Here is a 17,049-nt window from a genome sequence, read left to right on the forward strand (position 1 = left end):
CTGCAGAAAACGGTTCACTGTCAGCCGGCGGTGTTTGTCACCTCCCTGGCTGCTGTGGAGAGACTCAACCAAGAAAACCCCAAAGTAAGTGCCAGATAAATGTCTGGAAAAAGGACAATAACTGCAGGTCCTGCCTTCTTAAATGTGGCCATTTTATCTTTTTAATAAAAATAAAAAAATACTGCTACAGTAATATTAATTTATATTTAAAATGTGCGCACATTATGTATGAAGGTGTGGATGAATGATGCTTGTTGTAAGAAAGCATTTTGAGTGCCCAGTAGAAGAGCATCTTTCAAATGCAAAGTTTCTCATTTCAACTTTAATTACTGCACCTGATTAAGGCGATAGAGTAAATAAGGCTTCCAACAGTGGTTATTTCTTATTATCACATCTTGTTTTTATTGTTTTTATCAGTAGATTGTTGTTTCACTCCCACCAAAAACACCACGTAAATAATCTTCTGATTCTGAATGACCATTTAAAAAAATAAACAAATTGTTCTGAGTTAATTTCAGTTACGGATGTATCAGTGACATAAATGATATATCGGTCATAATCGGGAGGCTGTTACATTTTTATTTTTATTTTTTTTGACTTGTTTCCTGCTGTACACAGGCCATTGAGATGTGTGTCGCTGCTGCAGGTTTCAGTGTTGGAGAATTTGCTGCTCTTGTCTTTTCTGGGGCGATGAACTTTGCAGAAGGTAGAAAGATTTCTTTTTTGGGTTTTTTTGTGCATTTGTAAAAGGTGTTTTAATCACAACTTTGGTTAATATTCTGTATTTACTCCTTATGCTGCATAAGGAGTAAATGCAGCTCAACTCCCAGTCCTACTGGGACTGGACTCAACTCCCAGTCCTACTGCCAGTTTCTGGAAGACACCTTCTTCAAGCAGTGGTACAGGAAGAAGTCTGCATCCTTCAAGAAAAACATGATTTCCATGCAGGACAATGCTCCATCACACGCGTCCAAGTACTCCACAGCGTGGCTGGTAAGAAAGGGTATAAAAGAAGAAAAACTAATGACATGGCCACCTTGTTCACCTGATCTGAACCCCATTGAGAACCTGTGGTCCATCATCAAATGTGAGATTTACAAGGAGGGAAAACAGTACACCTCTCTGAACAGTGTCTGGGAGGCTGTGGTTGCTGCTGCACGCAATGTTGATGGTGAACAGATCAAAACACTGACAGAATCCATGGATGGCAGGCTTTTGAGTGTCCTTGCAAAGAAAGGTGGCTATATTGGTCGCTGATTTGTTTTTGTTTTTGAATGTCAGAAATGTATATTTGTGAATGTGGAGATGTTATATTGGTTTCACTGGTAAAAATAAATAATTGAAATGGGTATATATTTGTTTTTTGTTAAGTTGCCTAATAATTATGCACAGTAATAGTCACCTGCACACACAGATATCCCCCTAAAATAGCTAAAACTAAAAACAAACTAAAAACTACTTCCAAAAACATTCAGCTTTGATATTAATGAGTTTTTTGGGTTCATTGAGAACATGGTTGTTGTTCAATAATAAAATTATTCCTCAAAAATACAACTTTCCTAATAATTCTGCACTCCCTATATGCAGGAACAGTTGTCATAACTGTTACAACCACCAGATGGCGAAAGAGTCCCACTGCAACTTTAAGCCATGAAGGATGCGTCTTGATGTTTGCTTGTGATAAATCTGCTTTATGTGAGTCTTTTTCAGAAAGTAACAGTAATATGTCTGATTATATGTCTTTAATCAGTAAAGTCTCGCTTTGCTAGAAATCAATCAATAAATAATAAAATTGTAAACATGCAGCTGTATGTTAGAAGTCAAAGGGTCCTTAAGTCTTCTGTAAATTGACGGGGATCAAATGAAGGACACAAGTATCTGTTCTTACTCTAATAAATGCTGCTTTAATATCCAACAGACTATTTTCCTTCCTCATCAGCAGTAAACAGCTCGACTGCGTCTGTGCATTTGTGTCCTCCATACTTGTTTACACAGACATCTCAGGCTTGATGCCACGATGCAGTGTAGAAACCTGACAACCCTCTGACTCATGTTCAAATGTTCAAGGACATTTCTCAGGATCATGTATGACCCCTTTTTGACATTTGGACTTTCATTAATAATATTTGTGTTTCTGAGTCATTTTTGTGGAGACTTCTGTCCAACGTAGTGTCCAAATGAAGCCTGAAGCTTTTCTTCACCCTCTTGTCAGATGGTCAGCAACAAAACTCTGTTCCAACCAATGTCTGATAAGAGATGAGACACAGCAGCTGAGCAAATGATCATTTCATGCTGAAGACATCCTCAGACAGAATTAAATACATACATAAACACAGCCTGGTGCCAATAACACAGCTAATGACACTGCTGTATCACTGGCTTTACTAATTAAAGACCATATCTGAAGGAAATCTTTGAACACAACAGAAAGTGACCTTTTAAACCTGCGGCACTGATGCTGCATTCAAGGACCATTAAACACATTTTAAAAGACTTAAGAACATCAAGAAAATGTGACTTGTTTCTCTGTAATGAAGCTGTTTTAGTGAAGAAAGTTGAAAGGTCACAGAGCGACTGCTGAATCTTCTGCTCTAAACATGAACTCTGAACTTTGTGATGCTTCAGGAGGAAAACTGCTTCAGTTATTCTCTCAGATTAGTTTCATATTTTCTGCATCAGATTTGAGTGAGATCCTGGAATGAAGACAGAAGAAAAGACTTTGTTCAAAGTTTGATTTATAGTCAAACCTTCCAGTTTATTCACACAATAAAACATCAACACAATATATGAATTCATTCATTAAAATCACAGTTTTTCCTCATTTGTTTGATGATTTTGACAAAAACAAACACAAACACACACACATGGTCTGCCATACTCATGAAGAGAAATGTCGACATTTTTCAATACAAATATTCCAGAAACATTTAGAGGATAGAGAAGTTTACATTTTCATGTGGAGAAATATTTTAGTAAATCAAAATGATGATGAGCAGTGATAGCCTCCATAAACAGTCACAGGAAAGATCTCCTTTAAAAACTCAGAAACATCAAGAGAACAACTAGAAGATGTGGAGGTACCACCCATAATGTTTGACTGACAGCTGATCTCTGTGCAGAAATGATGGAGAGAAAATAAAATGAAACTAAAACACAGATTTAAACCCACAATATGAAAGACTTCAGTCTACTTCAGTTTCGTCAACTCAGCAGAGTTTTCAACCCACATCCCAGAAGAGATTATAAATACATTATTGTAAAGCCTCAGTCCAGCATAGAGCGGCTGAGTGAATGTGGTCTGGACTCTGTGGAGGAGAGTCATGGTTTCAGAGACGCTGTAGAAGGACAAAATACCTGCTCTGTGATCCAGGTACACTCCTACTCTGGAGGAACGAGGACCTGAGACACGAGTTTGGATGTTGTTGTACCAAAATGTATAACTGTTGTTGTGATAATCTAATGCCCAAGATTTTTCATTACGTCCAAATCCACATTCATTACCCCGTCCTCCTCTGCTGATATTCTTGTATGAGACTGCTACATAAACTCCTCTCCCTCTCCACTCCACCTCCCAGTAACAACGTCCAGTCAGACTCTCTCTACTCAGGACCTGAGACCTTTCAGTGAATCTGTCTGGATGATCAGAATAAGACTGTTGTTCCATCCTTGTTGCTTTTCTGTTCCCCTTTGACAATAGTTACAACACAATAGTTACTTTTCAAGCAATTAATTATTTTTAGAATATTGTAACTCAGTTACTAACTCAGTTACTTTTTTGAAGAAGTAACTAGTAACTATAATTAATTACTTTTTCAAACTTGCCCAACACTGGGTAACAGTAAATAATAAATGCTGAATCTTTTTAAGCAGTACACAAAATCGATAATGCTTGATATGTTGAGGCAGCAGCCACCCAAGATAGTGTGAGTCTGTAAGTACCTGCGTGCACACGTGAGTGTGTGAGCGCTGATATTCATAAGGTTTCTCCATGCAAGTGTCTGATAGTACGTATTCTGTCTCACGGGTATTTCTGAGGCATGTTTTTTATAAGTTTGTTATATGACAGGTCAGAGTCATTTGTTCTGTAAGTAATGGGATCAACGTTTCAATGAATGGGTCTATTCCTGATCTTCTAATGGCAAACCTGCCATCTAGTGGGTTAACGGGGAAGCGCCAAGTGAGGGGATGAGCAGGAGTTTTTCTCCCAGCGCTCGACAGGGAAGGTCCATTTCTCTGTGTCTCTGAGAGTTCCTGCATCTGTTGCTCTTGAAAAGGCATCTGTAAGTGTCATCATCTGTAAGTGTCATCATCTGTAAGCGCCATGGGCCTGGCTCTGCCAACCAGGGATCATGTGTTGTTTTTGGGTTTGATGAATATTTATTAGTTTCATTTGTCTTCTGGAATGCTTTTGGTTGTTGGTTGGTGTGATCTTCTCCTGGTCCCTCGTTTCCCTGTGTACGAGTTGGAGTGAGTGTGTGTTTGTGCTTGTGCTGTGATATGTTGGTTTTTCTGCCACACCAGGCCTGGAGAGTCTCCCGTCTTTGAGCCAGCCACACCTGGGATTAATCACTCACATGTTGCCGATGTGCCTAATCAAGGAGCCCTACTTAACAGAGCAGTGGAGCAGCAGTCGGCGTGGGATTGTTATGCTAGGATCATATTTAGTTCTTCTGCTCTATGGTCGTGGTTTCTGTTATCTCCTGTGGAAGTTTTTTGTTGGACGGTGGATAGGACTGTATTAAATGTGGCGTCTCTCGTTCCTAGGTCAAATGCAGAAACGTGTGGAAGGAGCAGCACACTGTGTACATAGGCACCAAGGAGGACAAAACTTCACCACATATCAAGGAGAGGAATCACGGCCTGGGAATTGGGAACACTGTGGATTGTTGGCACTGTTTCATAGCTTCTTGTAAATAAACACACTTTTTCCATTCAGAACGTTTCGCATTTGGGTCCTCCTTCAACCAACCCTGACACTGTGGCGAAATGATTGATCTGACGTGGTTTGACGTGGGGTCACCCAGCAGCCATGGTGCAGAAGCCTGAAAGCCAATGATGGCGCATAGAAGCAGAACTGAGTCGTACATGTAGACAGACAGCGAGGTGGAATTATTCCTCAATATCACACTGGAACATAAAACAGCAAAAACACAAGAAAACGTGGACTGGGAGACTTGTCAGGGGAAATACGCCGACATTCACCATCTTTTTTTAGAGCCATACCCGTTTGAAATGTCACAAGAATTTTCTCATCGCAAGGAGGACATAACCAGGGCCATCATCACCACCAAGCTGAAGGCTAAAAATGGGGAAATATAGGCAAGCGTAGACTCCGGTCGAAAACGCTAGTTGGCAGAGTGGTCCTACTGTACTTCCAGCTGTGTGAACAGATATGGGGTGGCTCGCCACCGATGACTGCCATTCAGTCAGCTATAGAAACAGCAGATGTTGACACAGCTTCTCATCATTTGGATTCTGCATCCACTTCATCTGCACCTGACATCTCGACTGTGGAAGTGTCAGATGTGTCTGATCAACCACAGTCTGAGGACAGCGATTTGTCCACTTCTGTGGTGAAGGAGCGAAGACATCATGTAAGTATGGCGTAAATATCGCTTTTTAAAAGTGATTATGATAATAAGGTTAGCCCACCATACATGTATAAATGAATGTCCTACTTTATTTCAGTAGCTCAATTATAGATGCCTTTATCACCTTTAAGTTTGACCTGGTAAAGACGCAGCTCAGCTTCATTTCTTTAACTACTGTGTAGCTTAACCTATGCAAAGTCATCACAATGACAGATTAATATTCATCTGAATCTGCAGTATAACTGTGTTGGTGTTGAGTCCCTCCCTCAAAAATGTTGTAGAGTTGAACGTATAGGGAAAGAGAACACTTAAAATATTTAAGTACAACACTTCAGTAAATAATAATCTTGGTATTCCACCACTGATCTATTTTAACATTTATTGTGGTTAATTTGTTTTTCATTATTTTATTCTACCACAGACAGGACAGCCTTAAAAGAAGACTTTCAACTGAGACACAGCTGCTGAATGTTGCAGAGGTGGACACACAGATGAAGAAAAGAATTCAGGATATAATGGAGACATCTGAGAGGCGAGTTTCTGAACATTGCAGTAAATTATCAGTCAGTCTTGATCGACTTACAAGTTCAATTGCAGATGGATTTTTAATGCTAAGACGAGTCATCCACCACCACAGCCTTTCAACCTGCCACCATACCATGGTGGGCACATGTGGTGTACACACTGTACCTGGCACATTTCCACCCAACATATTATAATAACTGAGCGGCCAAGCAGCACACCTAGCCCAACCTTACCTCTGCAGGGAACAGGGCAGTTTTCCTTCACATGAGCACGAGCAGGATGATATTTGAAATAATCTGCATCATTACTTATGCTGGGAAATAAATAACTTATGTTGGAGGCTGTTTGGGCCGCATCTGTACGTTTTATTTATCATTTGAATTTATTTTCATTATGCTCCATGTTAAAACAGTGAAAATGTTGTTTTTTTGTTTCTTTTTTTGCATTTTAAGATTTCCTACTTCTGAGAAGTTTGTTTCTTTTTTTGAAAGGCAGCTACTTTTGTGTAAGTTTTCAAGTGGCTTCTTCTTTAAAAATGTTAACTAAAGACAGTATTTTGGATTTTGTCTCACTGGCTCTCTCCAGAGTTTATTCAGTAAAGAAATGAACTGAATTTTTTTTACATGGGTGACAAAATGCATACAACATGTTAATAAAAGGTCTTATTCTCTGTAAACAACATTTAACTTAAGGTAAGGAGCCACTTGCTTTTTGAACATGTTCAGGATCACAGTGCACAGATTGTGAAGTGTCACACTCCCTGACTTCTAGTTTCTGTAGATATGACGGTGTCCTACAATAGAAGAGAAATCCTTTTTATGGATCGAGGAATTCAGTAAGGACTCTCCTGACCCTCTTCCCTTCTGATGTCATGCAGTCAGCTCTGTGGTAAGTCTGTGTGGCTGCTTGTCCTTGTCCTGCTGAATTACTTCAGTGACTATATTCTCATCCATCATGTCCTTGTTGGCCTCACAGTAGTTATGGAGCACAAAACAGGCATATACGGAGTATATGGGGACAAGGAGAAGTTCATTTAGATTAATGTCCATCGACCTTTGCAATGCTCCAAGCCGTGCTTTCAGTCTGCCAAAAGCACATTCAATGACCATTCGAGCTCGACATAAGCATAGTCCAACATACTGTTCCTGAGCAGTGCTTCCCCCGTTTGCGTGCTCTTTCAGTAGGTAAGGAAGAAATGGGTATGCTGGATCCCCAATAAGAAAAACTGGAATCACCTCATATTCCACAATTTTTTTATTTATTTTTTTATTTTTTATTTTTTTTTTTTGGAAGAAGGAATCATGCCACTTTTCAAATGTGTGTTCAGCATGGAATTTGCAAAAATAGGTGCGTTGTGTACACTGCCTGGTTATTTCACCACGACATTAATAAATTAACTACCTGTAGTCACTGTTGGCTTGCATGTTAATAGAAAACCTCCCCTTCCTGTTAATATAGTCCATAGAATTTGTGGATGGTTGCTTTTTTCCACATGGGTCCCATCCACAGCACCAATACACTGAAGAATTCCATAGGCTCGGTAAAACCCGCTACAAGTTCCTCGACTTTGGACTCTGTGAGTGGTAACTGTATAAACACAGGGCCCAAGTGAACAGTAACTGCCGTACATACTTCTCTTACTATTTTTGACACCACTTGCCTTGATAGACCGAAAGCGTTTGCAGTCTTTCGTAACCTCCCCTCATCAGCTAAATAATAAAGTGTGCATTCACCTTTTTTTACAACACTAACGGGCAAACTCATTTTGTTTGTTTGGCCTTCGATGTGTGGATGAAGTGGCTGACAGAGAGCCAAAAGTGACGAGCTCGACATGCAAAAAATGTTCTCTCGCCATTCTTCTGGAAGAACCGTCTCGCTTTCAAAGTTGTCCCACCAAGCGGTGGTCCGACCCGGTCTAGTCCAAAACCGACGACGTGGTTGGCGTCGGGATTTAGGTTGTGAGAGCGTCTGTGTAGAATTTAGAAGCCACGTCCAGAGTTCACTGTGACAACTGTCTTTTGAAATGGAGGGACAGTAACTGTGTGTATATGTAAGCCTGTTAAAACTTCAGAGAGTAAAATTATCAGTAACTTTTGTCTAAGTCCGCCATTGTACAAATTCATCTTCCCGAAACAATAACGTGGCGCACAGCGTGATGTCAAAAAAAGGCGCACACATTTAACGTTGCGTTTCCTCAGTTTTTCTCGTCCACACCTAAACGCTAAAACGGAGTTTTTGAAAATCTCCACTCTGGCAGGACTTTTTAAAAATCTCCTTTTTCAGTGACCCAAAACGCAGTTTAGTGTGGACGAAAGGCCCAAACGCACAGAAAAATCGGTGTTTTCAAAAATACCCATGTACGTGTGGACGTAGCCTGTGATATTTGGCAGGCAACACCCAGGAATTTCAAACACTTCAGTAAAATATATGGAGTTATAATGAAGAAACTTTGTACTTAATATCACAATATTTTGTAATCTTACTTCCTTCTGACACTTTTGGAATAAGACATGGGAACAACTGTCTCCAATAAATCAGACTAATTACCAAGTAACTTATTCATAATGGAAACTCCAATTTAAGAATTTAAAAGATGACATCATCAAAACCAAACAAACAGTCCATTTAAATTACTAACGTTTTTGTAAGTGTGTAAGAAATCTTCTAAAAAACCCTTTTTGACATATAAATGGAAATATAAGTGCAGACATTTTCTTTGCAAAATGATAAATAAAGTCTGTGTGATAAAGGAAGGTCTGTGAAGTGTAAGAGAAACAACACACAAATACATCAAAACAAATCTTTAACAAACATTTCGAGCTTACAGAAGTTTACAGTTTCATGTAAACTTCAGTCGTGGCCTTTATGTTCATCCACAGAGCAGAGATAACTGATACTCTGCTGATCAGTACAGCAGAACATCTTCATCACCTCATCATAACAGGACTTGAAAGCTTCAGTTTTTGTTAAGTGAAATTATTATACGTGTTGAAGCCCTTACTCTTCATGTCACAGGGGGAACTTTGGTTGAGACTTTACAGTACAACTTGTTGTGACATCATTACTATGTTTGTTATGGGCTCTCACCATGATGGTGGGGCGCTGTATGTAGATGAAGATGGACTCTGCTCTTTATGTTAAATATGCCCAAAGGCTAAAGAGTAGTGATGGGCAAAGCCAGGCTTCAAAACAATCTGACACCATCTCCACAGCGACACCTGCTGGACAATTTGGTTATCGCCACATCTTGATGATGCTGTTCTGTGAAACAGTGACACAGACGAGCCGTGCACAATTAAAACAAAGCTACTTATTATATCAGACAGTCAATAACTGCGATCAACACGTTATTCTGGAGAAATTCTCACAGAACGAAGGAAAGAAAAATGATGAGACTGTTAAAGACAGCAATCTGTGAATGTAGTGATCAGTGTGCTTCAGCAAAGATCTCCATCTGTTAACATTCGTGTTGCTCACATTAAATCTATTTATAAAGTAACACATACAGAGAAAAGACTGCAGTGTTTACTATAATAACCACACAGGTTTACGGCTGTTTTTGGGCTCAAAGTTTGGATGTGTTTGGTTGACTTTTAAGTTTTCTGGGAGTTCGTGTCAATCATCAGGTTTTTTCTACACCTGTCAAGCAAAGCTAGAAGCTGGCATAGTGTTAGCTTTGATTTTTAATCAACTTAATATTTATATATTTTAATGAAAAGACTAAATGTGTTGTCTTTCTTTATAAAAAGTTAACATTCATCACATTTTCTGACCAATCGTAACACTCCATTTCACACACATCTTTAAATCATCCTCTGCTGAGCAGCCTGTGAAGCATGAAGAAACCTTCCTGAACTTTCCCTGCTGTGGATTTTCCATTTTCTAACATCATGTTTTGCTGTCAGTCTGGAGTTTTGGTTATAATGAACCTGCATTACTTCAGTTGTTTTTGAGTTATTCACAATGAAGCATCAGTGAGAATAAAAAAAGGAAAAAACTCTGTCGTGAAAAGAAGAAACAGATCACGTGTAATTAATGAAAGTGTTTTTCTAGCTTTTCTTTTTTACAGTATAAATATATTCTTCACGGTGACACAGTGAGTAACAGATTATAGTGAGGATGACGTCACTTAATACTGAAAATAACATTTTCTGTTGAAAGTAGAAAAAAGATCGAGTCAGAGCTGAAATTCCCGCCTGTTTTATTTTCTCACTGTATTACCCTTCAAGGACCTGCAGCTCAGTAAAGCGTCTGACAGCCAAACCCATCTGTTCTCTGATTGGATAGTTAAATTTGTGATTGACATGACATTGACCAATCAGCTGAAAGGAAGAAAAATCGGGTCAAAATTCGTACTTGTAAGTTGAAACTTGAGTGCAGAGTTTCACACGTGTTTTTTTGCTTTGTATCTGTAACCAGACCTTAACAAATAGAAATTCTAACGTGTAAATATTTTTACACACACATATTTTTTACGCACACACAAATTCTTATCTACAGATGCACAAATATATGCATTCTGATTTACAAGTACAAAATATTTAAGACCACAATTTGAGCCCATACAGGAGGAGGCTCCACCTCTACACACACACACACACAGAGGAAAGAAATAAAGAGCAAAAGGTGGAGAGAAAGATAAAATGGTAGCTTGGTACATGAGGACAAGAAGACCACAACAGCTTCTGTTCCACTGCTATACATATACTGTACTTATTGATGAAAACTTCCCACAGGACCTTCAGTCATTTCTGACAGGAAGTTTATGTCCATCCTTTAATACTTATGGATGAGGTAACATCCAGGCAGCAGTCACATGCAGGTTTGTGCTCCACTTGCATAAGGTGATCTCTGCACATCCAGAATATGCTCACCTCATGGACCTGAAACTTTCCTGTCCATAATGCTCTCCAAGGCACATGATCTCACATGTGAGGTAAACCTAAGCAGCTCCTTAGACTACCATGAGCTGGATGACTAAGAACCTGCACAGACATCTGTGAGGTAAACATATTTTTCTGTGAGCATCATTAAGTCAATTCTAGGTTTCATGTGCTGATTCGGATGCTTTACATTTATTCTGTTTTAGAGCAGGTGGAGAGGGGGAACCAGATGGGAGCAGGTTCCACTTTGGGTGATGAAGTGGAATAAGTGATCACCTTTTTGTCTCAGCTTGTCATCACAACTAAATTCATGTTCAAATGAAGCTTTTTACTGTGACGCTGATATCTGTATTTGTAATTGTACCTGCCTTGCTTTGTCACTCCAGATTTCAGCACAGTTCTCTGTACTTGTTTATATGACAAAGTTTGACAGCAGCAGGGCTTTATGTTTGTGGGTTGTTTAATAATGTGAGGCCTTCCTCAAACCGCTGCCTCAGTTCATGCTGAAGCCATCTGCCATTATCTACTAGAAATGCTGTCAAACCTAAAGTGAGGATGTGGTCCCAGCTCGCATAATTAGAGAGACTAAACCAAAGTGGTCTTCTCTGCTGAATATGGTGCCATGGTAGAAGCAGCAGACAGATGGATGTCTTCACTGACAGTCATGTTTTCCTGTGGCAGTTACTCTTTGATGATATGCTTTACATTACCTTTGTTTTAGGTAAGTGTGTTATCATTAAGAATCATTAAAGATAATTTAAGGTATGGTTGGCATCGTCTCCAAAAATAAGTCTTTTGATGTGATGGCTGTAAGGAGCCATAATCTTTATTAATCTTAATCTTATTGATATATAAACCCTCTAGTTTCAGCAGCATTCTTCAGGTTTTTAAAAGCTTCTCTGTGGCAGTGCTGCCATTTAAAAAGTAATTAGTAAGATTCCTGACTGACCTGCTCTGTTGTGTGTAACCTAAAGGGTCTGATTCAGGTCTGTGGTGTATATTGAGTCAGAAGCTAAACACACTGCTGAAACACCTGAGGGTGGTCTATGAGGAATACATCCCAGGAATCATGGAGATCATGCTGACAGAGCTTGATAATTGAAGATGATGCAGGACGAGCGGTTCAGGAATCAGTTCTCATGATGACGATGTGCAACTGCATCTCACCATTATTCTCTACAGAGTTGGTAACATTTCCCATATTTAACAGAATAGTAATTTTGATTTGCATTTTCTGTTAACAACAGTAGAGGCAACAGAAGATTCACACTGATGGATGAAGCCCATCAGTGTGAATCTTCTCTTCTGCTACAACGTCACCTGCTGTCTTCAATCCTCCATACCCGACAGTAACAGCTGACTGTTGTGTTGAGCTTCTTTGTGAGATCTGTTAAATGTAAAGTTCATAAATCCACTACACTTTTTGTCAATGTTTGTTTTTCTGTTCTCATTCCTGGAGCTACCAAAAAGCAGAGGTGGCAAAAGTTCAGACATTCTGTATTTAAGTAGAAGTACAGATACTCGTGTTACTCAACTAAGAGCAAAAAAGTTCAGGCTCTGAAATAAAGCTTCTGTGTAAGTTCAATAACAAAGATCTATGGTCTCACATCTGTCCAGGTGCTGCCGGCTGAATCTAAGCTTTATCACTTCCACTGTCAAGCTGTTTGTGTCATCACTGGTCTGGTCCAATCACATTCTCCCGGCCTTCTCCAGGCCAATCACCATTCATGCTGCGTACTTCAAATCTCACTGTGCATCTGTCATTCTCCTTCATAGACGCCTTTGTGCAAAGCACCTCCTCCCCAGTTCCACCTCTCATCACTCAAGCTTCATTCAAGTCACCTTCATCTCCATCACCAGCATCTAGGCTCTGAGGGGTCCTGCTCTAATCTGTTTCACAGCTGGAGCTCCGTTCTGCAGAGAGACAGACCACCAAACACCTTTGTACATTCCGTTCATCAATAAATCATCTTCATTCTTTCTGACGATCTCTCCTTATTGAAATGTACTTAAAGTAAAAAAGTAAAAAGTTGCTCCTTGAAGGAAAATTCTACCATCAAATTTTAAGTAAAGGTAACTGAACCTGGTGCTATATTAATATTATAATAACAAATATTAGTACATAAAAATTCAAATGTTCAAATCTAAATTCCAATTCTAATGACTGTTAAATATCTCATCTGTAAAAAGCCTGTATTGAAAACAGTACAGCACTTAGGGTCCAGCATAGCAGTGATATCAGTTTTACAGCAGGAGCAGTTTGGAGTCCAGTCTTCTTCAGCTGACTGAAGAAATCTGCAAACGTCATGTTTGTCATATTTGTACACAAAACTGAGGTTGTCGTGTAAATTATCAGCTAAACTAAATGTGAATGTTTTATGTGTTTCTAATGAATGAATGGCCTGTAACTAAACAGAGAAACAGTTTAATACAGAAAAAGTCATTTTAATACAATATTATGCAAAGTGTTTCTAAAATTATAAAACTCAATGAAGGACACAGTTCTATGTAAAAATGATCTATGACACAGTGTACTTTATGATAAAGGCTTTATTCAGCCTAAAAACATGGCAGAATGTAAAACATGTGGACAAACTGAGCTGAGGTGCTTTAACCTCCTCTACATCCCTGTTAGCAGGATGAAGGCGCCCTCTTGTGTTGTGCATCACTTTCAGATTTCACTTGTTAACCTGCAGGAAGACAAAACTTCACTGAGCCTTCAGCAGCTTCAACATCATCAGTAAAGACAGATTTAAATATGTGTAATATCACACTGTGTCAGTTTGTTCACAGGAGTCACAACCTGTAACACTGATGCTGCATTCAAGGACCATTACAAACATCTGAAAGGACTTATAACATCAAGAAAATGTGACTTGTTTCTCTGTAATGAAGCTGTTTTAGTGAAGAAAGTTGAAAGGTCACAGAGCGACTGCTGAATCTTCTGCTCTAAACATGAACTCTGAACTTTGTGATGCTTCAGGAGGAAAACTGCTTCAGTTATTCTCTCAGATTAGTTTCATATTTTCTGCATCAGATTTGAGTGAGATCCTGGAATGAAGACAGAAGAAAAGACTTTGTTCAAAGTTTGATTTATAGTCAAACCTTCCAGTTTATTCACACAATAAAACATCAACACAATATATGAATTCATTCATTAAAATCACAGCTTTTCCTCATTTGTTTGATGATTTTGACCAAAACAAACACAAACACACACACATGGTCTGCCATACTCATAAAGAGAAATGTCGACATTGTTCAATACAAATATTCCAGAAACATTTAGAGGATAGAGAAGTTTACATTTTCATGTGGAGAAATATTTTAGTAAATCAAAATGATGATGAGCAGTGATAGCCTCCATAAACAGTCACAGGAAAGATCTCCTTTAAAAACTCAGAAACATCAAGAGAACAACTAGAAGATGTGGAGGTACCACCCATAATGTTTGACTGACAGCTGATCTCTGTGCAGAAATGATGGAGAGAAAATAAAATGAAACTAAAATACAGATTTAAACCCACAATATGAAAGACTTCAGTCTAATTCACTTTAGTCAACTCAGCAGTGTCTCCATAATAATAAGGCAAAAGTCCAGCATAGAGCGGCTGAGTGAATGTGGTCTGGACTCTGTGGAGGAGAGTCATGGTTTCAGAGACGCTGTAGAAGGACAAAATACCTGCTCTGTGATCCAGGTACACTCCTACTCTGGAGGAACGAGGACCTGAGACATAAGTTTCGATGTTGTTGTACCAAAATGAATAAAAGTTGTGAAAATAGAAAGCAAAAGATTTGTCATTACGTCCAAATCCACACAGTCATTTCCTTTCCCTGCTCTGCTGATACTCTTGTATGAGACTGCTACTTCAACTCCTGTTCCTCTCCCCTCCACCTCCCAGTAACAATGTCCAGTCAGACTCTCTCTACTCAGGACCTGAAACCACCAAGTGAATCTGTCTGGATGATCAGAATAAGACTGTTGGTCTTCCATTGACTGACAGAATGTTACTTTTCTGTTCCCCTCTGATAATAACAGCTCTTTGTGTGCTGTGTTTTGATCCAGTGTGATTTCACATGAATATTTTAAGAATCCAGCTCTGGTCTTTGGCTCTGGTGGATCTGACAGTGAAACATCCACTTCAGTGACTGTCAGTGAGATGTTTGTCCATTCCTCTCTCAGAATGTCCTGTAGTTTATCTCTGACCTCTGACACAGCTGCTGTCACATCCTCAAAGTAGCTCAGAGGACGGATATTGATGCTGGATGAGTCTGTAGACTCACTGAGTGCTGACAGTGAGGGGTAGTTGTGTAGAAACTGGATGTGATCCTGTGTGTGTGAGAGCTGCTTCAGCTCAGCATCTTTCCTCTTCAGCTCAGTGATCTCCTGCTCCAGCTTCTCCTGAAGCTCTTTGACTCGACTCACTTCAGTTTCCTGCTGGGATCTGATCTGCTGCTTCACATCAGAGCTTCTTTTCTGGATGAGATGGATCAGCTCAGTGAAGATCTTCTCACTGTGCTCCACTGTTTGATCAGCAGACTGATTGATGGCCTCCACCTCCTGTTGAAGCAGCTTCACATCTTTCTCTCTGTCCTGGATTCTCTGCTGGATGTTTTGTCGACTCACCTCCAGCTCTCTCTGCCTCTCAGTCCTTTCTGCTGCAGCTGAGACTGTGTCGTGGCCTTTATGTTCATCCACAGAGCAGAGATAACAGATACTCTGCTGATCAGTACGGCAGAACATCTTCATCACCTCATCATGACGAGAGCAGATGTTCTCCTGGAGCTTCTTGGAGGGCTCCACCAGCTTGTGTTTCTTGAATGTAGGTGAATCATAATGAGTCTGAAGGTGTTTCTCACAGTAAGATGCCAGACAGAATAAACAGGACTTGAAGGCTTTCATTTTTCTTCCAGTGCAGACATCACAGGCCACATCTTCAGGTCCAGCATAGCAGTGATCAGCAGGAGCAGCTTGGAGTCCAGTCTTCTTCAGCTCCTCCACTAAATCTGCTAACATGGTGTTTTTCTCCAGGACAGGCCTCGCTTTGAAAGTCCTCCGGCACTGAGGGCAGCTGTAGATTTTCTTCTCTTCCTCTTCATCCCAGAAGCTTTTAATACAGTTCATGCAGTAGCTGTGTCCACAGGGAATAGTCACCGGATCCTTCAGTAGATCCAAACAGACTGAACAGCAGAATTTTGTTTGATCCATTTGATTCATGTGCTGTGCCGTTTCACCGTCTCTCAGTGACTATCAGACAGTTTCACTTCCTCTGAACAGAAACAACCTCTGTGCTCTGAAGGGAAACAGATCTCTGCTCTTGTTCACCTTCAGACCCATCCTGATACAGACACATCTGTGAAGGGAGATATATTCTTACAGAGCGACCAAGAGCCAATCACATGATGCAGGGTGTGGTATGTGTGATTACATCATGCAGTAACAAGTCTGACCCAGTTAATGTTTAATAGTTTATCTTTACTTGGTGCTTTGAAATGTGACAGTCAACACCCAGTGAGTTCATTTTATATTTTAGAAAGTTCAGCAAAGTTTAGGATGCTGTGATGAATAAAAATAAATCAAACTTTATATTTTGACATTTTCTAATCTTAGTTCATTCTCACACTTACAGAATGATGCATGGGAACAACTGACTCCACTAAATCAAACCTATGTTCAAATGAAATTACTGTACAAGACAGGCAGCAAGCTTGATTTCTTGATTATTTTTTTAAATAGTAAAATATATGTAAAACTATTTAAAAAACAAATACAGATAGTGTTCTAATTCTACATTCTTTAGTAATGTTTCCTGTGTACCACCATGGATTTCGAAACAATACATTAATATGTGCTTTAAATGCAGACACTCAAATTTAACTCAACATTCACACTGAAGATACACAGTAGACATAAGAATCAGTTTTCATGCCCTTTATTTTTTCTTTCATTTAAAATCTTTTTGGTAAAAATCATCATAATTACCCATTAACTTTCATGTACAGCTTAAATGTTTCACTACACTGTTGGCAGCAAACTAGAAGCTAAATGA

At 39.4% G+C, this 17,049-nt stretch overlaps 1 protein-coding gene across 1 annotated transcript; it reads right to left on the minus strand.

Moving 5' to 3' along the window:
* Window positions 1-2,766: 2,766 nt before the first annotated feature.
* On the minus strand, window positions 2,767-16,550 carry LOC146368911 (tripartite motif-containing protein 16-like). The gene is made up of 2 exons (XM_084911384.1): window positions 14,944-16,550; window positions 2,767-3,617 (listed from the first exon to the last, which is right to left on the minus strand). The coding sequence occupies exons 1-2, from the start codon at window positions 16,215-16,217 to the stop codon at window positions 3,188-3,190; spliced, it is 1,704 nt and encodes a 567-aa protein (XP_084767510.1). The 5' UTR covers window positions 16,218-16,550; the 3' UTR covers window positions 2,767-3,187.
* Between the last annotated feature and the right edge of the window lie 499 nt (window positions 16,551-17,049).

This window comes from Perissodus microlepis, chromosome 18 (assembly GCF_051167445.1).
Source record: "Perissodus microlepis isolate ML-2025 ecotype Zambia chromosome 18, ASM5116744v1, whole genome shotgun sequence".
Classification (NCBI taxonomy): domain Eukaryota; kingdom Metazoa; phylum Chordata; class Actinopteri; order Cichliformes; family Cichlidae; genus Perissodus; species Perissodus microlepis.

Excerpts from the sequence above, each read along its gene's own strand:
- LOC146368911 (XM_084911384.1), bottom strand. The coding sequence starts at position 16,217 with ATGAATCAAATGGATCAAACAAAATTCTGCTGTTCAGTCTGTTTGGAT. Across the intron at positions 3,618-14,943 it reads CCAGACAGATTCACTTGGTG|GTCTCAGGTCCTGAGTAGAG; the intron begins GTTTCAGGTCCT and ends ATTCACTGAAAG.